At 40.2% G+C, this 27,777-nt stretch overlaps 1 protein-coding gene across 8 annotated transcripts in view; it reads left to right on the top strand.

Moving 5' to 3' along the window:
• CDK19 (cyclin dependent kinase 19) overlaps positions 1 to 27,777 on the top strand; it is a 239,393-nt gene that overhangs the window by 109,768 nt on the left and 101,848 nt on the right. For 7 of the 8 annotated variants that reach the window (XM_043510831.1, XM_043510830.1, XM_043510826.1 and 4 more), the window contains 2 exons: positions 6,125 to 6,235; positions 16,909 to 17,049. In XM_043510831.1, coding sequence (XP_043366766.1) covers positions 6,125 to 6,235; positions 16,909 to 17,049 — 252 coding nt within the window. The remainder of the gene's footprint in view (positions 1 to 6,124; positions 6,236 to 16,908; positions 17,050 to 27,777) is intronic. The other variant, XM_043510829.1, reaches the window with a different exon arrangement.

Below are 27,777 nucleotides of genomic sequence, written 5' to 3'. Positions count from 1 at the left end.
GGATTCTGAACTGCTCAGTTGTGTATCATGGGCTCTAGACTGCTAATAACTCAAGGAGATTGTAAATCCTGCAGGGGCTTAGGCTAAATAAAAGAGTGCTCAAGGTGGTCCACAAGACAATGTCTCTGTTAAGATAAAGTCTTCACTATAAAAAAAGGTTTGAAAATCCCAGCAGTATATCAGAAAGTCTTCCCGCACTCTGCCTTGAAAGTGTGCCTCAGCATTTGTCTATTCAAACTGTCTGCTGAGACTAGTAATGACTGTGATCACTACAGACCTACCCTGGAAATGAAGCAGTGGTTTATAGGAAAACACGCTGTAAATTCTATCAATCTTTTTAGCCATCTGGTGGTTCCTCCTCTTCTGCTCTCTTTGAAATGCAATTACAAACTGGATTAGTATTCAGGATTATTTTTTTAACGATTAAATAGCATGAAAAATATTTTTAACTGACATTCATGCTTGTCTTGGTGAGGAATGAGCAAGCAGTAGCTGTCAGAGACTTTGGGGACAGGATCAATCATGAGGGCTTCTGTTCCCAAGAGACTCAGTTTCCACTTCTTCCATAAGAGGAGAGAAACAGGAACTGGCATGAACTCCAGGAGCAGCAGTGCCCATGAAGGTCATGTTGATTTACTGATAAATAGAAATGACCAATCCCCTTCTCAAATGAGCTTACACAGTTCCTTTGAGAACTGATACCTTACCCATAATGGTACTTCGAAAGCACTGGTTCCCAGCCTTTTTGAAAGGCTGAACTTATTTACCAGAATTAAACCATGGGTATACAACCCTGTGCCCTTAGCCTACCATTCAGTTGTGGATCCTCAAACAGACAATTTAATTATGGGTCCTCTTAAACATTACTCGGACCCTGACTGTTACCCCTGCTGAGTAGGGGCTTCAATCTCAATCACAAAACAGGGATTTGGAACAAGTAAAATAGAAGGTAGATAATGTCAGTGTACTGATGCCCTGCCTGTAGGCTTTTATCATTTAGGTGTGGATAGACATTTGACCATAAGTTGTAAAAGCAAGATGAAGTAATATTAATACAGTGACTATCTCTTTCTTATTATGTATTATTAAATATTTATATTATGGTAGCACCCAAAGGTCCCACTACAAACATGGATAAGACACTACTTGCCCTTAAGGGCTTACAATCTGCAGACCTTTTTCTACTTGCTTACTCTTATTAACTTCCCCATTCCTGCCATTCTTTACTCTCCCTTTACTTCTCATTTAAAGGAAACCACAAACCATGTAACTAACGAAGCTGTTCCAGTTCTTTGCCAGATTCATTTGTTTGTATGCTGCAACCCTGTCCCCTACCCTGTTTTGTATATTTTAGCTTGTAAACACACAGAGCTTGTATCTTATTTATGTTTGTATAGCACCCAACACAATGGAGCTCAAATCTCAATTGCTGCCTTTGGGTGCTATCATTATAGGCTGGGCTGGTTGCCTAGTTAGTATTCAGGTTGTCCAACCCTTACCATTATAAGACCACTTACCATTACAAGAGATCCACTTCCTGGACACTATGGTACAAATAAGTGATGGTCACATAAACATACCAGAAACCTACTGACCACTATGCTTACCTACATGCCTCCAGTTTTTATCCAGACCACATCACATGATCCATTGTCTATAGCCAAGCCCTCAGATACAATCACATTTACTCCAATCCCTGAGACAGAGACAAACACCTACAGGATCTCTATCAGGCATTGTTAAAACTACAATACCCACCTGGGGAAGTGAAGAAACAGATTGACAGAGCCAGAAGGGTACCCAGAAGTCACCTACTACAGGACAGGCCCAACAAAGAAAGTAACAGAATGCCACTAGCCATCACCCCAACTAAAGCCTCTCCAGCGCATCATCAAGGATCTACAGCCTATCCTGAAGGACAATCCTTCACTCTCACAGACCTTGGGAGACAGGCCAGTCCTCGTGTACAGACAGCCCCCCAACCTGCAGCAAATACTCACCAGCAACTACACACCACACAACAGAAACACTAACCTAGGAACCAACCCTTGCAACAAACCCCATTGCCAACTCTGTCCGCATATCTATTCAAGGAACACCATCATAGGACCCAACCACATCAGCCATACCATGAGGGGCTTGTTTATCTGCACATCTACCAATGTGATATATGCCATCATGTGCCAGCAATGCCCCTCTGCCATGTACATTGGTCAAACTGGACAGTCTCTATGCAAAAGAATAAATGGACAAAAATCAGACATCAAGAATTGTAACATTCAAAAACCAGTAAGAGAGCACTTCAGTCTCCCTGGATACTCAATAACAGACTTAAAAGTCAGCTAAGAGTCCTTGTGGCACCTTAGAGACTAACAAATTTATTTGGGCATAAGCTTTCATGGTCTAGAACCCACTTCATCAGATGCATGGAGTGGAAAATACAGTGGCAGGTATATATATACATAGTACATGAAAAGATGGGAGTTGCCTTATCAAGCGGGGGGTCAGTCTGATGAGACAATTCAATTAACAGTAGAATACCAAGGGAGGAAAAATCACTTTTGTAGTGGTAATGAGGGTGGTCCATTTCAAACAGTTGACAAGATGGTGTGATCAGTAAAAAAGTGATTTTTCGTCCCTTGGTATTCTACAGTTAATTGAATTGTCTCTTTAGATTGGCCCCCCTCTTGGTAAGGCAACTCCCATCTTTTCATGTACTATGTATGTTGTGACAAAGTTCCTCCTCTACCTTGGTGTGTCTTGTGCTTATTGGCGGATTTGCTCGCCTTGGAGCTTCACAGCAGCCCTCGGTTTGGCCGTTTTCGTGAACCAACAGTCCAGGTCAACTCCTCCTGTGTCTGACCAGGAGTTGGGAGGTTTGGGGGGAACCCGCCCTCTATTCCGGGTTCCAGCCCAGGGCCCTGTGGAATGCAGCTGTCTAGAGTGCCTCCTGGAAAAGCTGTGCGACAGCTACAACTCCCTGGGCTACTTCCCCCGGCCTCCTCCCAACACCTTTTCTCCTCACCATAGGACCTTCTTCCTGGTGTCTGATAATGCTTGTACTCCTCAGTCCTCCAACAGTATGCATTCTCACTCTCAGCTCCTAGTGCCTCTTGCTCCCAGCTTCTTACACACGCACCACAAACTGAAGTGAGCTCCTTTTTAAACCCAGGTGCCCTGATTAGCCTGCCTTAATTGATTCTAGCAGCTTCTTGATTAGAACACCTGCAGTCAATCAGCCTGTCTGTCTTAATTGTCTCCAGAAGATTCCTGATTGTTCTGGAACCTTCCCTGTTACCTTACCCAGGTACTTAACTTGGGGCTATTATATCTGCCTTCTATTACTCTCCTGTAGCCATCTGGCCCGACGCTGTCACAAAATATATACTTGCTACTGTATTTTCCACTCCATGCATCTGATGAAGTGGGTTCTAGCCCATGAAAGCTTCTGCCCAGATAAATTTGTTAGTCTCTAAGGTGCCACAAGGACTCCGTGTTGTTTTTGCAGATACAGACTAACACAGCTACCGCTTTGAGACTTAAAAGTCGCCATTCTTCAACAAAAAAAACTTCAGAAACAGAAGAACTGGAATTAATTTGCAAACTTGACACCATCAAATTAGTCCTGAATAAAGACTGGGAGTGGCTGGGTCACTACAAAAAATATTTTCCCCTCTGTTGATATTCACACCTTCTTGTCAACTGCTGGGAATGAGCCACATCCACCCTAATTGAATTGTCCTCGTTAGAACTGACCCCCACTTGGTATGGTAACTCCCATCTTTTTATGTGCTGTATATTTATACCTGCTTACTGTATTTTCCACTCCAGGCATCTCATGAAATGGGTTATATCCCACCAAAGCTTATCCCCAAATAAATTTGTTATTCTCTAAGGTGCCATAAGGGCATCTCATTTTTTTTTTATTATAAGACTGTTTTCAGTTGCTTATAACTTTGCCATTCTTTAACAGTTTGGATGAAATTTTTCATGCTGGGTCTCTGCCTCAGATTGATTTTTTTTGGGAGGTGAGTAGGGGGGAGGGAATTTCCATCAAAAGAGTTCAGTCTTTTCTGAGAATGAGACTAAGGAAAAGTATGTTGTTTTGGCCATGTTAAAAATTCTGGTGATGTTGTCTTTGAAAACTTCAAGCATAGCATGCTTTGGAGCAGAGACTTGAAATTTGACATGGATTGGCCTTATTCTCAGAATTGTGACTTTTGCCATCCCTGTGAAGATCTGCCCAACTTTGGCCAAGTTATAAGTCTTAGAAAAATCCCAGTTTGCATGTGTTCAGTAGAGACTTGCTAGAGCTTTACAGTAAAAAAAACCTCATCTGCACTGAACATGCTTCAGCCAGGGGCTACAGGGTTCTGAGCAGGACTTTCTATGCAATTGCTGCTGTGGGCCAGGCTGGGGCCGGGAACAGAAACTGACAACAGCAAGATCATCTCTCCTGTGCAGTCACTGATGCCCCAGCTGGGCCCAGGCAGCATAGAGGAGGCAGCTGCTGGATTCAAATACAGAGGAGACAAGAGCCAGATTCAAGGGTGGAGAGAAGCAGTTTGGGACAAGGAGTCTTAGTGGGAGAGGGAAACTGGGGGTGGGAGGGAGAATGGAATTAGTTGGGAAGGAGACAAACTGGGAACCAGTGGGGTGGGAGAAAGGAGGTGAGGGGAAGAGACATGGGATCTGACGAAGAGCCAGGATGTGAGGATGGGGAGGAACTGAGATTGGACAAGGATCTGAGGGGAGAACTGAGACTGACTGGACAAGGAGCCAGTTGGTGGTGGTGGTGAGGGGACTGATTGGGCAAGAATTTTATTCCAGGAGACTGGGACTCTGAGCTTGTGGGGTGGGGGGAAGGAGGAAGGCAACTGGACTCGGTATGCGGAGGACACAGACAGATGGGACAAGGAGCCAGGAGTAGGGGAATGGAACTGGCTGGGCAAGGAGATGGGGGGCAAAGAGTTGGGTGTGAGTGGGGGGACCTGAGATTTTCTGAGCAAGGAACCCAGACTGGGAATGGGGACTAGGAGGAAGACTGGGACAGTGAGTCCAGAGGGAAAACTAGGGCTGTCTGAGCGCTGGGATTAGGATGGGAAGCCTGAGAAGTGAGATTGGGGACTGGTTAAGCGAGGAGATGGGGCAAGGAGCCAGTAATGAGAGTCAGGATGGGGACGTGGACAGTCTGGAGTGGACAGTCTGGATGTGGACAGTCTGGATGTGGCAGAATGGGTCAAGCTTGTGGGGAACGGGCAGAAGACTTTGTGCCCCATAGAGCACACTCCTGTCCAGAAGCTGGAATGGAACGCAAGATTCCTGAGTTTCACCATTCTCCTGCTGTCAGAAATATCTGTGAAATGCAGTGGCAAAGTGTGTTTCATGTCCCTCTAGTGCTTCTCCACATAGAATTAAAGTTGCCTGTGTATCTGACATTTCTTAACTTTTGAGTGTTTGACTTTGCAACCTTAATGTCCTTTTAACATAGGGTGTGTGTGTGTGTGTAATAATAGAAATGTTTACTAATAATAGCCATGTGCCGGTGGTGAAAAACTGCTGTTTAAAGTATTCAGCATGATATACATCCTTCAGACTCAATTGTGCCATTTAAGCACAGTCACACCACCTCAGGGGGAACACCATGAGGCACTGTGCAGCATGCCTTCCTGAGCTGCTTGACATATGCAGGTTGTTCATTGCTTTACACCTTTATGAGGCTAGCCAGGGTGTCTGTGTTTCTCCCAATAGAAATAGAAATGTGGTCGCCCCTAAACTCCAATTCTGTTTGACCCTTCAGCAGGCCATTGGTGTTGGGATGGCTCTTTATGCTCTTCTTACAGCACATCACTCTCCATCCCTGTCCTAGCTAGGCACAATCTAGCCCTTCCTGAAGTTAATAGCAATAATGTACTGAATTGCTTTGGGTATATTGTCTGTGGGATCAAACTTACTTTGTTGCAAGTACCTTGCATGACTATGACCTATCATAGTTATCCATGTCTCCAATTCTTGTAACACAGTTGCCTTTGTCATTAGATACTTTGTATTGCAAACTGAAATCATGTAAATGGTAGTTTTTGTACCTGCAGAAATACTGACTTTTTTGTGTCTTTACTTACAGCTTTTACGAGAATTGAAGCATCCCAATGTGATTGCATTACAGAAGGTTTTCCTTTCTCACAGTGATAGAAAGGTTTGGCTGCTGTTTGATTATGCTGAACATGATTTGTGGGTAAGTGCAATTTTCCTGTATTTTTAAAATATTTATACAACATTCATATGTGACACTGATATGTGTCTGTGTATAATATAGTTAAGGTTGTAACTGAGGATGTATTATAAGCCCAATTTTGGCCTTCCCTCTAATATCCATGAAAAATGCCATATCAGCTTCAAAAATGAAGATTAGATTTGAAGGCAAGATTGAATATTCCTACCAGATTTGAAGGGAATAGGTTATGGGTTCCCAAATTGTCACCCTAAAATAGAAGTGTGAAGAAGCTTTCCACGCTTTCTTTTGGCAACTTTTGTTACAAAAATTAAATGAGAGAGAGAGATTAGTTTACTGGCTTCCCTCATCAATATCTAGTGCGGAAAACCAAAATCCAATTGTGTTACACTCTAATTTCAAAGTTTATTAATGTCTGAATTTGTAATGTTGCTATGAGTGAGGCCTGTTCCACTGAGTTTAGAGTAGGATATGAAATGATTTCTGGAGATTTTTTAAAATGAAAACTTATATCTCTAACTCATTTCTTCATAGTGATAGCACGTCAATGGCAGAAAGGGAATTTTTCCACCAAAAGTCTAATGATATTTGGTTTGGTCTGTTATAAACTGAGATTTGTTAGAACATTGTGTTTTGGATTTGGGTACAGATTCTCAAGCTCCATTTCCCCATCCAAATATATGGGCTGCTTAGATCTGGGGGCTTGGTTCAGGCCCAGAAGAGAACAAAACATCCTAAGAGTAATTTGTGGTGAATAAGTTCCTTTGAAAACGTTCTTGCCACTTCTGTCCTTACTGGCGTCAGTCTCAGTGTTATTACGAAGGCATCACTAATATGGATGTTAGCATTACTAACAATATGTTTAATGTCAGTGGCAGATTGTTGAATTGCTTGTAATTACAAGTATATTAGATAATAAGAGCTATTTATACAAGACACTATCAGAAGTTCACTACTGAGGAAAGTAAACACAGACTATGCACAAAGTAAAAGAAAACTTAGATCAGAGTGAATCAACTCATGAGATTTAATCCTCTTGCACATAATCTAGTTGAATCAACTTGCTCTGACATGGTGACCGTCTTGCACTGAGTCACTTCTGAAGGTTTTTCATCAAAATCAAGTTACTCAAAAATGTGTGTACTCTACATATATTTCCATTCTACATATTATAATTTTACTGCATATAATTTAAATAATTCTGTCCGTCAGTTGAATTTACTTGTTTTTTAGAAAAAAGAACAGGAGTACTTGTGGCACCTTAGAGGCTAACAAATTTATTTAAGCATAAGCTTTTGTGAGCTACAGCTCACTTTATCGGATGCATTCAGTGGAAAATACAGTGGGGAAATTATTTTCCACTGAATGCATCCGATGAAGTGATGCCAAGGTGCCACACGTACTCCTTTTCTTTCTGCGAATACAGACTAACACAGCTGCTACTCTGAAACTTTTTTTTTTTTTTAGAGTAACCACAAGAACCATTTTACTGCTGCATTGAATGACATGTTCAAGAACCCTTTTCACCAACCTTTGCTATTCTAATTTTTGTGTGTGTGTGGTATTCATATTGTGTAAAAAAAAAACAAAACAAAACAAAACACCACATGGCTAATAGATGAGGAATCACTATGTTTTAATGTTCTCACCACTCCTTAAGGGTCTGGCTGTTGTTTAGTCATAGTCCCAGTTTAGTTAATTGATATATATTATTTGAGATGTAATGTTTGTTACCCTAGTAGTTTCTGGTCTCTGATTTTTCTCCTTACTCCTTTCTGTGCAATATGTGCTGCTCAAATAATTTTCCTTTCCCATGCACCTGATCATGTCTCCACTTTTTAATCTTTACAAGAACTCCCCTCTTCCTCTGCATAAAATTAGTTACATTCAAGGCTCTCCATAACTTGGTTCTTGCCTAAAGCTTTGGCCTCATGTCCTCTAAAAGGCTCTTGTTCCTTCCACTTCTCCCCAGCATCCCTCCTAATTTCCCCTTTTGTCTCTTTTGCTCACTCCCAACTTTGTGTCTTTTTTCATGCTGCCTCCAACAGCCTCCCAGTTAACGTACGTAAAGCTCCTTCACACTTCTCCTTCAAAAAGCTCCTTAAAATCCCACGTTTTGTGAATCATTTCAGTAGTAATGTCCACTTGTTTCTGTGTTGTGGTGTTTTGCATTTCCTATGCTGCACAACTTGAGTCCTTAAACCTTTTGGGGAAGAGAACTTACTTGTTTTGCATAGGTTTATTTTACTGACCAGCACTATATACTCTCACAGTGTTACCCCAAACAAAATAAGTATTTAAATAAAAATTTAATGCCATCTGAAAATATATATATATATTTTTAAATTGTGGGATAATAGATGTGCTTTCACTAAAGAGAGATACACAGATGATCAACATTTTCAAATTTGGGTGCCTAAAGTTAGTTACCCAAATCCATATTTAAGCATCTAAATTAGTGTGTCCTGATCATTAAAATGGCTAGTCATCTGCAACTCTTAATGGCTTCGGTGGGAACTATAAATGCGCATCACTTATAAAGATCAGGCCACTTTAATTAAAGTGGTTATCTTTAGGCTCCTATTCTAGAAAATTTTGGCCAGAGATGAATAAGGAAGTATGCCGGATATTATCTTCTTCTATATATTTTGTAGTATAATAAAAATTCAGCATATTTTAATGAACAAAAATGATGGATAGAAGCCCAGTCATTAAGGGGGAGAGTCTTTGGATTCAGATGATGATTATATTTTATTAAAATACTTTTGTGATGGGCAAGAACAAACACTACTTATTTTTGTTCAGTGTTTTTAATACAGATATATCATAGACCACCTTACATTTGGTGACACGTATAGTAAACTACAAAGTTTGCTTGTAATTTATGTTAGTAGTTGTAATTTATCTTGTTAGATTCTGTGGTTGGCATAAGGAAGAGGCAAAGAGAGCTGTAATAACTTAAAAACCTTTGATTAAGTCTTTATCAATATTTGTATTATCCCCCCCTGCAAACATATTAACTACTCACTCATTAGCTAATATAATCACACTGAATCCCCAAAACACCTCCCAAATTTTACCAGATAGGCAAAACAAAATAATTCACATGTAGCAATTCATCTAACCAATACATAGTCATACTTGGTTTTATACTTTAATTTCCAAATCCTCAATATAATCCACATATGGCTTCCGTATGTTTTTAAAGCCTATCCTGTGTCTTTCAGTCTGTCTTTCAAATGATGCAACCTGAGGTAAGGTTAGCCAACCCTTATTCCTCTCTTGGGGATGTATTGTCCTTACATAGTCTAATGGCTATTCTTTTTGGTCACTTTTAATCTAATTTACATCCAGGTTGTCTTTCTTGATTTAATGATCTTCAGATCAGAAGTATTATTAGTTTTACATATCACTGAGCTAGTCATAAAGACCGTGTGCAGAAATGATGGCCGTGTTTCCAGTTGCTCCTTTCGAATCCACATGTATGACTGTACCGTCCTATAAAATGTGTTTCATGGATTAAACATATCCAAGAAAAGTGTAAATACCTAAACCTTCTACCTGTTTTCTGCAATGCCCAATGCTCATCATGTAAAATTTTTTAAAATGACAATTTTAAATGTCTCTCTTGCTGTTTTATAATTAAGGAACTTTGTTGACCTATTCAGTTTTCATATAATTTTCTTATTCTGTCTTAGTTTAAGGTTTTATACTGCTGCATGTCACTTCCTTTGTGGGTCATAAGCATTTGACATCACTTTTAAAATTTATAAGAAACAAATTAAATGTGTGATGGCCACTAAATTCAACTTTTCTTAGTAACATTTTTTTTTAAAGGCCACAGATGAGATCTGGCTAGAGATGAGGTTTTTATTGGTAAAAGTTGAGTATTTATTACCTTCCAGCAGGTCAGAAATGTGTAGGATTCCCAGCTACACCAATAAACCATATGCCATTGTAACCCACCCACTTTCTAGGTTTGGTGCTCTGTCCCATCTAGTGGCACTGAGACCACTTAGAGAGAAATTAATGAGTCTGCTCTACACCCTTAATTAAGAGTTACATGGCTTTTAGCTCATGCAGGAGAGGCTCATGCATTTATCTCCAGAGGTCCCAGGTTCAATCCCGCCTGCTGATGAGGGGGGCCTGTCGGTGTTGCACCATTACCTTTTTAATATTAGTATTCCCTTTACATGCTCTTTGATTGAAATATCAGACAGATCTCTCCGTCCTGTGTATTATATTATTCATCCTTTCTATTTGCTTAACTAGATTCCTGCTCTTAAAGAAAATTAATATCCATTTTGCTGTCCTGAATTGGTGAGATATCTTTCCTTCTGTAGCTTATGGCACAGAGCTGATCCTCAATGAGTTTATCTGCTGATACCAGTGAAACTGTTAAAATAAAAAATAGTTGTTGCATATGATATGAAATAATGTTGGATGTTAATCTATTACACATAGTCTGCCTTTTTAAATTAAAGAAAAAGGTTATAAGGATGCAGGGGTTGTCTTTAATATATGATTTTCATCTAGTAATAGAAATGAGAAATCCTATTATCCTCATTTAGTTTAGAAAGAAAGCACAAAGGATCCTCTTTGGATCCAAACTTCCTAATTCCAATTGACTCAGCATTCAAATAAAGATTTACAATTTCACATATCAAACTTTCAAGGAAATAGTCTTGTATTCTTACTATTCATTTAATAATGGTGGTGAAGCGACTAATAGTAAGTACTTCAAATTTAAGTGGATTCCATCAACATTTTCCAATATTTAAGTCATACTCAGATCTGGTGCAATTCCATTGGTTTTACTTGGTTACATTAAGTCTGATTTTAGCTCTTACTCATAAGGATAGCTCAAGCCCAAATATTTTTACATTACTTAAATGTAGGCTTGGCAAGCCAGTCAATTGACCACCTATTATTTGATCATGGTCAAGTATTGTCAAATATTTTAGCAAGAATCCCCTGATCTACGGTGGATAAAGATTGATGATTTTAAAAAAATCAGATTTTTTATTTAAATTGGATTTTTAAAATTTTGTTATTAAATTATCATTTGTTTTTAAAAATCAGTTTAAACTAAAAACTGAATTTAATACAAAATATGTCAAGACCTAAATTTATTATAATCTCTTAAAATATTTAAATAAAAATGTTGAATCCATGAGTTTCTACAAAAACTTTGAGTAAAAGGCTGCTTTTCTAGGTAAAGAAAGAATTGGGAAAAACATTCAGCTTTTGAGGTCAAGCTTTGTAAATGTGGCACAACAGCTCATATACTGTATTAAGGGCTTAATCCTGTGGGGACCGAGAGGCTGTGCTATTGGATGCAAGAGACTTGCAAAGCTATCCAAGGTATTGGGACCTGGCTTCTGACTCCAAGAGACACCAACACGTAACTCATCAAGATCAATCACAGAACCCTCTTAGATACTCCTATTTTATAGCTTTTCCCTACCTCAGCTTTGATAGGCTCAGTTTTCAATTTAAAGAAAATCACACCACTGAACAGATGGAAGTCACATGGTAAGCACTTGGGACCTGAGTTTGCTGAAGTGCTAAACCAACTTCTGACAGCAATAGCCTCTTCTGTAGGCACAAAAGGAATATTTTCTTCATTTGGACTAATTCATTCACAGTTGATAAATTGATTGGGAGTTGAAGAAGCTGGAAAACTCATCTTTCTCTTCTCATCATGAATAAAAATGAGGAGGAAGCAGATGAAATCTGCTAGTTTTAAAAGTTTGAAGGATAGCCTGAGTAACTTAATTTCAACAGGCTTAAGACTGGTCTATGCTGCAAACATAGGTCTCTGAAAAAGAGGGCTCTGAAAAAGTTTCTCTGGGCGAGGGCAAGGTGTGGGGGGGCAGGTTCATTCCTGGTTCTTACTCCTTCTCACATAGCTTAGGGGAGGTTGGTGCCCCCTGGGCCCTAGCATCCCCAGAAGGTGTGAGGCTCACCCCTACAGAGTTCTGGGTCTGGAGACACTGAGGGAGGAAGAGTAATTCTGGCTAGGCTTCATCCTTCCCTCTTTCCTCAATGCCCTAGTACTTGCTGAAGGCTGCTTTTGTGTCTGCTCTGCCAGATTGAAAGTTTTTTTGCTACTGTGGAAGATGGTATGCTGGAAGAGAAGGGTCACTGATCTAAGCTGGTATAACATTTCCTAGGTTCTAAGAAAAAAGACACAGTGAAAACTATGCTGGACATGGTGTGAGGGGTTGTTCAGTGCTTATATGCTGATCCAAAAAAAGAATTAACTAAGTTCCTGGAGGATAGGTCTATCAATGTCTACTAGCCAAAATGATCAAGGATGCAACCCTATTCTTTGGGTGTCCCTAACCTCTGACTGTCAGAAACTGGGACTGGATGACAAAGGATGGATCACTCAATAAATTGCCCTGTTCTGTTTGTTCCCTCTGAAGCATTTGGCACCAGCCATTGTTGGAAGACAGGATACTGGGATAAATGGACCATTGGTCTGACCCAGTATGGCTGTTCTTATGTTCACCATAATAGGAGGTTTCAGCAGCTTTCAGTTTGGACCTTTTTTCTTACCAGGTTTTGCAGGCCAGCTGGGAAGTACTGGGTCCATTGTTGATTGATATTGTCAGTGTTTCCCTGGGTGAAGGAAGAACAGTGGCTCCAGCAGCTCTTAAATAAGTCAGTTTTCAAGAAATCAACTCATGATGTTGTCAGTCGTGCTAACTGTGAACCTGTATCTTATCTACCATTTTTAGGCAACGTCATTGGGAAGGTTGTAACAAAGCAACTCTGGCAATTTCTTGATTTTTCAATTTCCTTGACCTTCAATAATTTGATAATAGATTGGATTTGGGGCAGAAATAACACTGATTATAGTAGCGTGGTAGCCGTGTTAGTCTGTATGAGCAAAAATGAGTTGTAGCACTACAAAAGTGATTTTTCCTCCCTTCTTGTCAACTTTTAATAGCCCACTTCTACCTTAATTGAATTGGCTCGTTAGCACTGACCCCCCACTTGGTAAAGCAACTCCCATCTTTTCATATGCTGTGTATTTCCACCTCTCTACTGTATTTTCCACTCCATGCATCTGATGAAGTGGGTTTTAGCCCACAAAAGCTTATGCCCAAATAAATTTGTTAGTCTCTAAGGTGCCACAAGGACTCCTTGTTGTTTTTACTGATTATATTAGTTGATGATCTCCTCCTAGCAATGGACAAAGATGGTCACTCTTAAGATTGATTCAGTTCAGTGACATAGCAGTGAAATATTCTGTATCCCAATCCCTTGGTCTTGAATATATCTTGCATTTAAATTTTACTCAGTACTGAAATTGTAAGTGGGACAGGATCAGATCAAGTGTGTAGAATAGTGTAAGACTGTCACTGCTGCTATCTATCCAGTAGAAACTGTAGTTTTTGCTTTTGTTTTGTAGGAAACGGAATTTGAGAGACCCATCTACCTCTGTTGAGGGAAACTATCAGTTATAATTGACTTGTAAAATTGGGTGGGATTGGAAAGAAAGTAAAGCTGCACTTAGTACGGGGCAGTAGGCTTTGATTAGACCTTTAAAGGAGAAATTCTCCAGAGTGGGTTAGATAACTTTCCAACAAACCTTAATACAGTATTAAGTCCCTGACTCTTTTATAGTTGCAATTTTTTAACATCGACCTCTCATTTGTGTTCTTTCGCAAACCTTGCTCGAGATGGCTATGCATTTGTTTCATTTAAGTATCCCTAACCAGCCTTGTTCTTTTATGGTGGGGATTTCTCTACATGCAATGATATGGTCTGGTTTTAAACAAATGTTTTTGTAAGGATTGGTTTCTTGCAAAGATCATTAGCTAGTTTTGAAATGGATCCACTGAAATGCTTTTATCAGTACATGCTCCATGAGAAAGGACTAAGCTTTTACTAATTGCTTTGGTGTGTGAGTCTTTGACATGGTAAGCTCTACATATTTTATTGCTGCTTCTAAATTTTTGATTGTATACCAATAAAAGATTTTTAAAAAATTGTTGTAATTAGCAGCAGCATATTTTGAAAAGCCCTTTGAAGTACATAAGAGAGTTGTTCTTGTCCAAGGAGCAATTCACAGTACTGGGAGTTCCCTGTTCTCGCTCTCAAACTCCTTCTGTGACATGACTGAAAGGAAAAACTTCAGGGGGAGTTCCTATCTAATATGTAAAATGATCCCTTAAGGGTTTCATTTAGTGTTATCAGAATATTCAGGCATTTGGATACCTGGCTGTAGGAGTTTGGTGTTTATTTACTAATTGTATATTGGGGTGGCAAGAACTAGTAACCTTATGGCTTTGTCTGTACTAGGCATTTTTCTGTATTTCCCACCATCATCATCACTTGTGAAAGCAACAATGAGAATATTAGTGTTGACAAGGAGTTGCCAGTTTTTTAACTCCACTGTGTTATCAAGAGCTGCTCTGAGTATTGTTCAATGACATGGTGTCTAAAATACCAGTGGCTGGCCTATGTTAACTCTCCCCCCAGAGGAACTTCACCAGTGGTAGCAATGGTGAGAACAATGTCTAATGTAGACACAACTTCTTGTTACAGCCTGATATCTAAAGCTTCAAAGCTGGGAAAAAAAAGTTTGAATTAGGCAGCTTCTACTGAAAGTTCAAGTAATTCAGTCTTGTCGCTGCTCAAATTAATACCTTGAATTGTTCTAAATAAACGTATGTAAATGGTCTGTATGAATTTCATCCTGTAAAAAAAGCTCACTGAAAGTTGGCTTGTTATGCATGGTTCTTTGAATCTCAGTCTGTGAGAATCTGAGTTATGGTGCGCTGCACCTTATGCACATGAGATTGGAATCTTTTGAGCACCAGTATCTGTTGGGACCATGCCTGTGCAGTGTATGTCCTTGTGCACTCCACCTCGCAACTAAGGGCATATAGGGCAGAGTGGCTCTGACTGCTTCTCACTTCTCTTTTACCGCCAGTGATAACGAGAGGAAACTTTGTAGTGTTCACCTGCTACCCCATAGTGCCCCTTCATTGAAGTAATGATGTAAATATTTGTAAATATTAGTAGCTACCGTAATTAGTTCAGGAGCATTTTTCTACCCTCATGGCAGCTCATTTTTGTTTTCTTTAGATTTTCTGTCTTTTGCCTGAGTACTAATTAGTGCCAAGGTGCCTGCCTGTGTAATGGCCGAGTCTAAACCCTCTGACTTCAAGCCATACCAATCATGTGATGGACTTATTCCATTAACTGATGGACACAGTTGGTGTCTTTTCTTTTTCAAGAGCCATGGATCCAGACCATTGCACTGTGTGCTGGTCTCTCTTTACCAGAACTTATCACTCCTGAGATACTTGGCTTCAGGAGGTAGAGTTTTAGCCATCAATGGGTTGAGGGGTTAATTGAGTTGTGAAAGGTGTTCTCTTATGCCAAAAAGGGACTCTTTTCCTATTGATCCCAATCCTCAAGTATTTCTGTAAATAGGGATGAACCCAAAGGCTCACTGGACCAAATGGCACCAAATCTATTCTGGTATTGAAACAAAGATTCTTTGTAGGTACTAAGATCCCCAGTGCAGTAGTCCATAACAGCATTACAGACCTGTTCCTACCTACTGACATTGAGCCTCTGGCACTGGTCTCAGTTCTGATGCCACTAGTATCAGTTTCTCTGGCACAAGAAAGAATTAAACCCTCAGTAATGGTAATGTCTTATCATCCCACTGAGGTGTTACCATCATCTCTAGAACATATTTAATCTTCCTTCTCTTCTCCCACATATTCTTTCCAGAATTAAGATGAGACCTATCTACAGATGTCCATTCCCCATCTCCTCTCAGGGGTTCCCCAAACAATTCCTGAGTCACCCTCTTCCTAGAGATTATCCAAGTGGATCATTCAGTGCATTACATCTTGCTGCCAACGAGCAGATATGCCCCTTCCCTCAGGCAACAGGGCCCACTCAACTAGAGCCGAGGCATCCTCTTCAAAGACCCACAGGGCAGCCGCTGGGAGTTAATTTTATATCTTTAACAAACATTAGGCTCTGGATCAGAGAACAAATCAAATGCCAAATTTGGGAGAGCAGTTCTGTAGCTAGAACTCCTCAGACCCTCCTTTATTAATCTGGGAACTGCTAGTCCATCACCATAAGTGGGATCCATACTGACCAAGACTTGAGGTAAGAATGATTACTTATCCCTACAGTAACTGTGGTCTTTAAATTGTTTTGTCCTTATGAATCCCATGACCACTCCTCTTCTCTGTTCCTTTGGAGTCCATTTGTGCTGGGATTGTGAATGAGCAAGGAAACTGAGAGGCAATCAGGGCTGGTCTATCCCATATGCCATTGGGTGGATGCAGGGTACAGGTGTGGCTCCAGTGGACATTGCTGGACAAAAGAATTCAATCTCATGCACATGCAGCACATATGTACCATAAATGGGGTGGTGTCCATATGAAAAAAACATTTCTAAGAACCACAATGACTGCAAAGTGGTAAGTAGTTACTGTTTTGGTATTATCTAGATTTTCTTAAAAAATTAGTAGGTGTATAATACTGAGAACACATTCCCCTGAAAAAAATTGGAGGCCACCTTTGCAAAGCAAAAGGCAACAACCTCTTTATTTCTTTCCCTTTGTTAATGTTGTTTGAGGAAACTTACTTTATTAAAAAAGCTTCATGTTTCTACTTTTTACTTCTAGCATATTATCAAGTTTCACCGTGCCTCAAAAGCAAATAAAAAGCCCATGCAGTTGCCAAGATCTATGGTTAAATCACTACTTTACCAGATCCTTGATGGAATCCATTACCTCCATGCAAACTGGGTGCTTCATAGGGACCTGGTAAGTACTCTGTTTTATCTGATATCGAAAAGTTCACATTTGTATTCTTGGGAAGAGGAAGAAAAGTCACAAGTAATAATCTTGCCTATCGATCCTTACAGCTCTTCCTGTTATTGTTACTGGATACCATTGGAGGCTTTAAAAATAAAAACAAACTATGTGTTCACATTGTTTTTATCTGCCACATCTGAACTCAGACAATGATACTGCATCCGGTAAAAGGAATGCAGATACCAATATCTGAAAACAATACACCAGCCAGCTGGTATGTATTTGTAGTATAAGTGTGTGCTCTACTTTAAAAGGGCAGTTTACTATGAAGGAGATAGATAACTTGCACATAAGCCAAATAGTGTGTAAGGTTATCAAAAGCTAGTGAAACACTTGTTTCTTCTGTGGAGTATTTTTTTTACGTGATATTTTTTCTGGCTGTGGGAAGTGAATTGAGATCAAGTTGTCAGCTTTGCAAGTTTCGCATGACCTAGAGTGGCTCTTGAAAGTGGTTGCAGATTATGAAAGCTGCCAATTGCCCCATCTATGCTTTGTTTTTTCTGAAAGTTTCCCACCATTTCTAACACTAGTGCTGCGAAACACTAATGTAGACAGCCTGTAGAATTTCTTTGAGCAAGGTAAACAACATAGTGGTTTCAGAGTAGCAGCCATGTTAGTTTGTATTCGCAAAAAGAAAAGGAGTACTTGTGGCACCTTAGAGACTAACAAATTTATTAGAGCATAAGCTTTCGTGAGCTACAGCTCACTTCATCGGATGCATCCGATGAAGTGAGCTGTAGCTCACGAAAGCTTATGCTCTAATAAATTTGTTAGTCTCTAAAGTAACATAGTGGTTAAATGTTCTACTATTGTTAGAACTCTACCTGTGGTACAAATGGTGGGAGCTCTAAAGAAAAGTAGTCTAGTATATACAGTTACAGAAGGCTAATATTTGGATTTTTTTTTGTAGTTACCAACAGCTTTTTGGCCTGCTACTAGCATCTCCAAAAGATTTCAGTCATTTTCAAGTTTTGATAGATGAGAAATGGGTTGTTGCCATATCGTAGTGATCAAATGAAAGGAGGAAATCAGGCTCATATTGCTAGTTGCCAGAATAACTGCTTCATTGCAGAACGTTAATGAAATTAATTAAAGTTTACCTGTTCCTCAGTGGTTTTTTAAACCTTTAACAGGTTATTCCTCTTCTCTTAGATCTTAATATATTTGTGCTTTTCTGCATCTGGAATGGTAGTTCTGAGCAACAGCAGGAAACAAAGTTCAAAAAGAGGACTGATTGTAGTGCTGAATTTCCCATTTTTCTCAGAAGAAGGTCTGTGAAAGAAAGGTGTCACTTATACAAAATGTGAAGACATAATTAAAAATGGCTTAGGACAAAAACCTAAAAACAAAAACTGCTCAACTACATTTAAAGAAAGTATAAATGATCTTAAGACCATGCCACATACAGTCTCAAAGATGTGTTCTCTTAAGAACTTGGTTTCTTTGCAAGGCAGCTACCTATAAGAAGCCTAAAAACTTGGGAATTTCTCTTTCTAACCTATGCTATTTACGCTCAGGTTGGCTGATGATACTTTTGTGGATCCTATCTGTTGTCGGTATATATGGAGCAAAGATGGTGCCAGGAGTCTTTATATTCTTCCTTAGAAATGTCAGTTGTCTTTGTGGGAAGGAAGACATTTTTCCGTACCACACGTGGAATGATGGTGCCAAAGAGAGTTTTTTGTAACTAGGAAAGGAGAAGACCAGAAGACTTTGAAGTTCACTGGGTTCTTGCTATGTAAATCTAATTTACTAGGAAGTGCTTAGATACCACAGCAAGGGGTGCTACAGAAAACCCATAAACACACACACTGTACTGGTGATTAAAGACACTCAGAATGCATGTGTGTTTTAAAAGAAAGAACTGCAGAATAAAGCCCCTTTTAAGAATCTTGTAGGTCTCAAGTAATTTAAATCACATATTGATGCACAGCAATCAATACAGTTCTGCAGAAAAGGACCTGGGGATTACAGTGGATGAGAAGCTGGATATGAATCAGCAGTATGCCTTTGTTGCCAAGAAGGCTAATGGCATATTGGGCTGCATTAGTAAGAGCATTGCCAGCAGATCAAGGGAAGTGATTATTCCCCTCTATTTGGCACTGATGAAGTCACATCTGGAGTATTGCGTCCAGTTTTGGGCCCCCCACTACAGAAAGGATGTGGACAAATTGGAGAGTCTCCAGTGGAGGGCAGCGAAAATGATCAGGAGGCTGAGGCACATGATTTTCAAGGAGAGGCTAAGGGAACTGGGCTTGTTTAATCTGCAGAAGAGAAGAGTAAGTGTGGGAGGTCTAGGTTGGATATTAGGAAAAACTTTCACTTGGAGGGTGGTGAAACACTGGAATGGGTTATCTAGGGAGGTGGTGGAATCTCCATCCTTAGAGCTTTTTAAGGCCCAGCTTGACAGAGCCCTGGCTGGGATGATTCTATTTGCTCTCGTGGTTCACATCCACTATTGAGATTGGAGTTAATATGCTCATTTAGCAACTCCATTTAAATGTGTAATGATAGAAAAACTCAGTTATATTTCCGAACATATCCACCTTCTTCCTTTCTTGTTATTTGTACTTATAAAACAATTGTATCTACATTTCCATTAAACTGAATCAAAATGTGTGTATGTGAACTATTTCCCTTATTCACTAAGCCTGATATTTGTTTCTTGTTTTGTCTAAGTTGGTTTGGTTACACCCTTTGGAAACAAAATACTTTTTTCTATTTTATGTAAAGCAGTGTTTTACAGCTGGGCACATGGTGTCTTCCTGATTAGATAGTGTAAGTAATTTCTAGTTATTTGTAGCAATTCAGCAAGAATAAGGGAAAAACGTAACATGTAAATGTCATAAATTTACAAATCTAAAGATATAACAATATCAGAGATTATTCATATTATAGTACCAGTCAAACTGTTTTAGTATAATACAACAGGAAATGATGTTTAGAATTTACTGCACACAAACTACATTGAAAAATGCAGAAACATAAGAGCTATACACTTGCTGGAGTAGTGGGGGAGATATCATACATTTTATTGTACTGTTGCACTCGTGACGTTGCACTACAAATGATTTATGAAAATATGCTTATAAATGTGAGTACGATGTAACTGGAATATGCTTTATGCAAAAGGTCTCTTGAAGATATCATTACAAAGCTTATAATCTACTGAGTATATTCATCCCATTTGGTTGCATGTATTATTTTTATGTCTGGAGTTAGAAGAATAAGATATAAACTTGTATTACTAATGTAAACATATTAAGTGGAAGCCATTAAGGGTGCTTCAGAATCAATTAATTGTAAATGACTCTGTTTACTTGCAAACCTTCCTGTGTACATGTGGGCCAGCCCAGGAAGAATGGAGGGTGCAGTCTCACAGGACATCTGATCATGTCACATGATGCTGGAATCCATCTTAAATCTGGTACTTTTCCATTTAGAAGGGGGGGTGGGGACCCAGAGAGACAAAAGATTCCCAACTTGTGCCACAGCTATAAAGGGGGGTGGAGCAGGATAAAGGGCTTGCCAGTCATAAGAAAACCCCTGCTTACCACCTAAGATGTCTACTGGAACTAACAAGGACTGTACCAGCGGATTGGGCACAGATGAGGAAGGAGTCTAGTCTGTGAAAGAAGCTTATTGTAACATCTCTGAGGGTGAGATATTACTTGTAATCACAAAAAGAAAAGGAGTACTTGTGGCACCTTAGAGACTAACAAATTTATTAGAGCATAAGCTTTCGTGAGCTACAGCTCACTTCATCGGATGCATTTGGTGGAAAAAACAGAGGAGAGATTTATATACACACACACAGAGAACAAGAAACAATGGGTTTATCATACACACTGTAAGGAGAGTGATTACTTAAGATAAGCCATCACCAGCAGCAGGGGGGGAAAGGAGGAAAACCTTTCATGGTGACAAGCAAGGTAGGCTAATTCCAGCAGTTAACAAGAATATCAGAGGAACAGTGGGGGGTAGGGTGGGGGGGAGAAATACCATGGGGAAATAGTTTTACTTTGTGTAATGACTCATCCATTCCCAGTCTCTATTCAAGCCTAAGTTAATTGTATCCAGTTTGCAAATTAATTCCAATTCAGCAGTCTCTCGTTGGAGTCTGTTTTTGAAGCTTTTTTGTTGAAGGATAGCCACTCTTAGGTCTGTGATCGAGTGACCAGAGAGATTGAAGTGTTCTCCAACTGGTTTTTGAATGTTATAATTCTTGACGTCTGATTTGTGTCCATTCATTCTTTTACGTAGAGACTGTCCAGTTTGGCCAATGTACATGGCAGAGGGGCATTGCTGGCACATGATGGCATATATCACATTGGTAGATGCGCAGGTGAACGAGCCTCTGATAGTGTGGCTGATGTGATTAGGCCCTATGATGGTATCCCCTGAATAGATATGTGGACAGAGTTGGCAACGGGCTTTCTTGCAAGGATAGGTTCCTGGGTTAGTGGTTCTGTTGTGTGGTGTGTGGTTGCTGGTGAGTATTTGCTTCAGATTGGGGGGCTGTCTGTAAGCAAGGACTGGCCTGTCTCCGAAGATCTGTGAGAGTGATGGGTCGTCCTTCAGGATAGGTTGTAGATCCTTGATGATGTGTTGGAGAAGTTTTAGTTGGGGGCTGAAGGTGATGGCTAGTGGCGTTCTGTTATTTTCTTGGGCCTGTCCTGTAGTAGGTGACTTCTGGGTACTCTTCTGGCTCTGTCAATCTGTTTCTTCACTTCAGCAGGTGGGTATTGTAGTTGTAGGAATGCATGATAGAGATCTTGTAGGTGTTTGTCTCTGTCTGAGGGGTTGGAGCAAATGCGGTTATATCGTAGAGCTTGGCTGTAGACAATGGATCGAGTGGTATGATCTGGATGAAAGCTAGAGGCATATAGGTAGGAATAGCGGTCAGTAGGTTTCCGATATAGGGTGGTGTTTATGTGACCATCGCTTATTAGCACCGTAGTGTCCAGGAAGTGGATCTCTTGGGTGGACTGGTCCAGGCTGAGGTTGATGGTGGGATGGAAATTGTTGAAATCATGGTGGAATTCCTCAAGAGCTTCTTTTCCATGGGTCCAGATGATGAAGATGTCATCAATGTAGCGCAAGTAGAGTAGGGGTTAGGGGGATTAGGGGACGAGAGCTGAGGAAGCGTTGTTCTAAGTCAGCCATAAAAATGTTGGCATACTGTGGGGCCATGCGGGTACCCATCGCAGTGCCGCTGATTTGAAGGTATACATTGTCACCAAATGTGAAATAGTTATGGGTGAGGACAAAGTCACAAAGTTCAGCCACCAGGTTAGCCGTGACAGTATCGGGGATACTGTTCCTGACGGCTTGTAGTCCATCTTTGTGTGGAATGTTGGTGTAGATGGCTTCTACATCCATAGTGGCTAGGATGGTGCTTTTAGGAAGATCACCAATGGACTGTAGTTTCCTCAGGAAGTCAGTGGTGTCTCGAAGATAGCTGGGAGTGCTGGTAATGAAGGGCCTGAGGAGGGAGTCTACATAGCCAGACAATCCTGCTGTCAGGGTGCCAATGCCTGAGATGATGGGGCGGCCAGGATTTCCAGGTTTATGGATCTTGGGTAGCAGATAGAATACCCCAGGTCGGGGTTCTAGGGGTGTGTCTGTGCGGATTTGTTCTTGTGCTTTTTCAGGGAGTTTCTTGAGCAAATGCTGTAGTTTCTTTTGGTAACTCTCAGTGGGATCAGAGGCTAATGGCTTGTAGAAAGTGGTGTTGGAGAGCTGCCTAGTAGCCTCTTGTTCATACTCCGACCTATTCATGATGACGACGGCACCTCCTTTGTCAGCCTTTATGATTATGATGTCAGAGTTGTTTCTGAGGCTGTGGATGGCACTGTGTTCTGCATGGCTGAGGTTATGGGGTAAGCGATGCTGCTTTTCCACTTGTAATCAGTTTCTTAATGTATTAGGCTTAGACTTGTGTGTTTTTGTTTTATTTTGCTTTGGGACATACTTTGTTCTTTTTGTTATTACTTGAAACCACTAAAATCATACTTTTTATACTTAAATCACTTCTGTTTATTAATAAACCCAGAGTAAGTGATTAATACCTGGGGGAGCAAACAGCTGTGCATATTTCTCTATTAGTGTTATAGAGGGTGGACAGTTTATGAGTTTACCCTGTATAAGCTTTATACAGAGTAAAACGGATTTATTTGGGGTTTGGATCCCATCGGGTGTCTGGGTGCTGGAGCTGAGCTGTTTTTAGTGAAAGTTTTCAGCTCTGGGGGCATGGCCCAGAGCCTGAATCTGTGTTGAGGCAGGCTAGCATGTCTGGCTCAACAAGGCAGGGTTCTGGAGTCCCAAGCTGGCAGGGAAATCAGGCTCAGGGATAATTTCAGCACAGCGGGTGACAGTCCCAAGTGGATCTCTGTGACCAAACCTGTCACAGCACTTAATCAAAAGAAAATGGCAAAAAATTAGGATAGTAAATACATTCGTGGAACTCCCAGGATCTGTATTCTTGGATACCTGAAAATAGTTACTCTGAGAAATTATTTTTAAGATCATCAGTATTGGCCAAAAGAGTCAACGTAAAGAATTGCAAATTGGTAAACAAATTGAACAATGTGAACTGACAAATCCAGGAAAGGTGACACATACAGCCATAAAGGAATGTGTGAGGATTTTAAAAAGACATGAGGCCAAATTCAAATGTGAGTCAACGTCATGTAATTTATACTTTCTTCCAGCTCCTTTGTTGTATTTTGTTCTACCAGTTTAAACTTCCTTGTGCTCAAATTCAGAAGTGATGCATAAATTGGTGAAAGTTAGACTCCCACTATGCTTGCTTACATCCTCTCAACCGAAGTATAAGGGAATGTAATCTAGAGTAGCATATATGCAGTATCACCACAAGAAGACATAAATCAAAATACAGTGGCTTTGGCTTTAACTTATTCCATCTTCCTTACACCTTACACCACCTTGCTTGATATATTGGACTCCCTTACAAATGGGTAGGGCAGATCTAAGTAGGTTTAAGGTAATCCAAACTAGTGTATGAAGATTTAATTTACACCACTTTCTAGATTTGTCCAACATGTCTAATGGATCTTTTTATTGTGAGCTCTTCTGTTCACATCATCTCCTCACTCAATTCATTTTATTTTAACAAAAATTTAAAGATGTAAACAAAATAGAGAAGTAGCTGCAGTGTTCTACTGTTGTGCCAGTGTTGAACAACTGTTGTACTTTTAAAAATGAGAAATTGATTATCTTATTTTAATAATGCTGCATTAAGATGGACTAAAGGCTATTACCAGCAATTATCAAGTGTGATCCTTAGGAAGAAGTATGTTTTTGTCTGCACCTTCTCAAGTACTCTGTCGGTGGAAGTTTGGAAAATGTCATCATTCTAAACAGTGGCATAGCCAGGTGAAGAAAACGGGGAGCAGAGATAAAAAGGCACCACCTGCTTGTACTCACCTGGTGGCACTCTGGGTCTTCAGCAGTGAGTCAGGGAGTGCTCCGGGTCTTCAGCGCCGCTGAAGAAAAATTTTAAAGGCGCCACTTGTGCTCGGTGGGGGAACAGCCGCTGTCCCGCTCCCCCCCAGCTATGCTACTGATTCTAAGGTTTAAATGTTCAAGTTAAATTGGTTACTATTGGTTATTGAGATTTTTTTTCTGTAGATTTAATGTAACTGTGTTGATAAACTTTATAATATTGGGGTTAATTTTTTTTCTGTGGGAGATTGAAAGACTAAATGGCTTTGTACAAATATAAATATTTTTTTAAGATTAAATACTTATTTTTCATCTGCAGAAAAGCAGCTTTCGAGAGGATATTCCTTACCTGATTATTCTATTTAATAAGGTGTACATTTTAAAAGATGAAAGTAATTAACCATTGGAACAATTTATCAAGGGTTGTGGTGGATTCTCTATCACTGACCATTTTTAAATCAAGAGTGGATGTTTTTCTTAAAGATATGCTCTAGGAATTATTTTGGGGAAGTCTGGGGCTGTGTATTACACATGAGTGATCACTGTGTGATCACAATGGTCTCTTCTGGCCTTGGAATCTAAGAATCTGTGAATACAGCAAAGAAGAAGGGAGCATAGGGTCTGGGACAAGAGCACAGGCTTTATGTTGTCACTACTGTCAAGTTTTGATTTCTTTCAATAGCATTATGTCCCTTTAATAACCTTGGAGCTGGTGTAGTAATAGTCTACAAGATACATAGACTTGTTGCCTATCAAGACATTTAAAATAATACTTTCTGATTGGATTACAAGTTGCTGGGTTAAGAAAAGAAAATCTTAACATAAGAATGGCCACATAGGATAAAATCAAAGGTCCATCTAGGCCGATATCCTGTTTTCTGACAGTGGCCAGTGCCAGGTGCTTCAGAGGGAATGAACAGAACAGGTAATCATAAAGTGATCCATTCCCTGTTGCCCATTCCCAGATTCAATGGGAACTGTGCATGGCACAGGCCTTCCTTTCCTGGATGGAATTAGGAATGCAATCAAGGTCTCCCTCCTTTGATGCTACACAATGCCTCATTAGCCTTCAATGGGCCATGTTTTGTGCAGAATGCACACTTTACCTTAATTAACACTTCTTTTCTTGTTTGAGTTACACAATTACAGAGGTTGACAATGCAAACACTCAGTGTAACTTTATATCATGGGCTACAGAGGTTATAAGTGAGATCAATACATGCAGTATCCTACAAGTATTCCATAAAGTCTAAATGTTGAACACATTCTTATAACACTAATATCTGCTTTCGACTCTAATTTAATTTTACCCAAGCTCTTTGAAAAGGCGACTTGGTGGCATTAAAGGGCAAGCTTGAAATGCATCCGCTACAACCACATACTTCAGAAATAATGGAGTTTTTGCCTTCTGACTAATTCTGTATGATTCTTTAGAAAATGGATCATTTTGCCTAAACAACCACAAGATCTGGAAATACTCTTAAGTAGCCAAAAGAACCCCACTACAGAATCCACCACACACTGTCCACAGTGCTTTTTAGAATAATATTATTGAGAGTTCCAGACATTCTGGCAATTGTCAGATATTGCCTGGGATATTATCCCTTTTTACAGCCTATATTCATTACTGATGGAAATTTTTTGATTGTATACCAATAAAAGATTTTTAAAAAATTGTTTTTTCTTATGACAAATTCTAGGTGCCAATTTCTAGAATAAATAAAAAAAAACTATACACCAGAAACAAGAAAAGACTAATTTACACAGTTGCTTAGGTTCCCAGGCATTAACTTAAATATTTCCAGCACAGGATTTTTATGGCATGTATTAAATTTAAGGCAATCAAAGCCAAGAGGGGAAAAGACATGGGAAGGAGTGGGATGGGGAGAAACAGAGGGAATGAGAAGAGGGCTTATGTGGATTAGTCCCCTGCCTTTCATCCAGATGTCCTGAAGGGATCTTTAGCTAATCAGTTCTAGGAAATTGTCCCAAATGGATTCAAATTTTTCTGGGGTTTGCTGTCTATTTTATGTGATCCTTTCCTTCGCAGCCGGGTCTGCGAAGTCCATTATACCAGTCTTTGTGGTTTGGAGGACTATTTACTTTTCCAGTGTGGCAAAATTTGATGTCTTGCTGTGACGGAATGGGGAGTATTGACCAGAGGATGTTGCGTGGGAGTTTTACTGGTACTGTCTGCATTGGTGATGGTGATGGGATATCAGGGTGTGACTTCACTTCAGGGACTATACCTGACCATGTAACCTGTGCCCAGGAGTGAGATGACACCAGGTGATACCTTCTGCCCGGGGAAACTGGAGAAAGGCTGGAGGAAGAGCCAGGGTGTGTGGCTGGAGGAGAGTGCTAGAGGGGGGTTTCAGTTGGGAACTGGCTGGGGAAATGGAGGGAGACCCAAGACCCGGGGTCTAGGCTCCTGGCTCCCCCCCCCAAGATGGACCTGACTGAGGGCGTCCTGTTGTCTGTGCCTATAAGCTCTGTTTGGGACTGTGTTCCTGTCATCTAATAAACCTTCTGTTTTACTGTCTGGCTGAGAGTCACGGTGAATCGCAGGAAGTGGGGGGTGCAGGGCCCTGACTCCCTAACACGCTGTGACACTTGCAACCAGTAAAGTTCAGTGTAGCTATCTGCTTCTGTATAATGATAGCTTCCATTTCCAGGGTACATGGCCCATTATGCAGGTATCTGCTTTCAGGTCAATGAAGTCTCTATGATTGTGTTAATTCTTCTTTTGGTGGCATCCCAGAAGCTTGAAATAATAGGGCATGGCCAAAACATATATGCAAGTGTGGTTTCTTTGCTCCAATACATCCCAACCAGTTATTGGGGGGCAGTTTTAATTTTGTAAAGTGTTGGTCATGACCAATGAACCCCGTAGACGATCTTTTATTAAATGAGATGTAACCAGAGGTCCAAGGTCAATTCCTTAATTTCTCATATTGCTCTCTTCCAGCATGAGGGTGAGATTTATTGCAAGTGATGATCCACTGAGGGTTAGGCGCATGCACTGTGTGCCCGGAGCCAGAGTTTTTCAAAGTAGTAATGAGAGTCGGTCCACACATGCGCCCTTGCAGTCTCTTGTGGTTTAGCCCTAGGCGATAAAGGGTGGGGTGGACTGATTGCATCTTCAGTTCTTTCTCACTGCTGCCTGGTCCGAATCAGAGCTTCTGCTTTTTTTTTTCTTGTCCTTGGTGA

The sequence above is a fragment of the Dermochelys coriacea genome, chromosome 3, assembly GCF_009764565.3.
Source record: "Dermochelys coriacea isolate rDerCor1 chromosome 3, rDerCor1.pri.v4, whole genome shotgun sequence".
In the NCBI taxonomy this organism is placed as follows: Eukaryota; Metazoa; Chordata; order Testudines; family Dermochelyidae; genus Dermochelys; species Dermochelys coriacea.
Note: the sequence above shows the minus strand (reverse complement) of the source record. Positions and strands in the feature narration are given on the sequence as shown.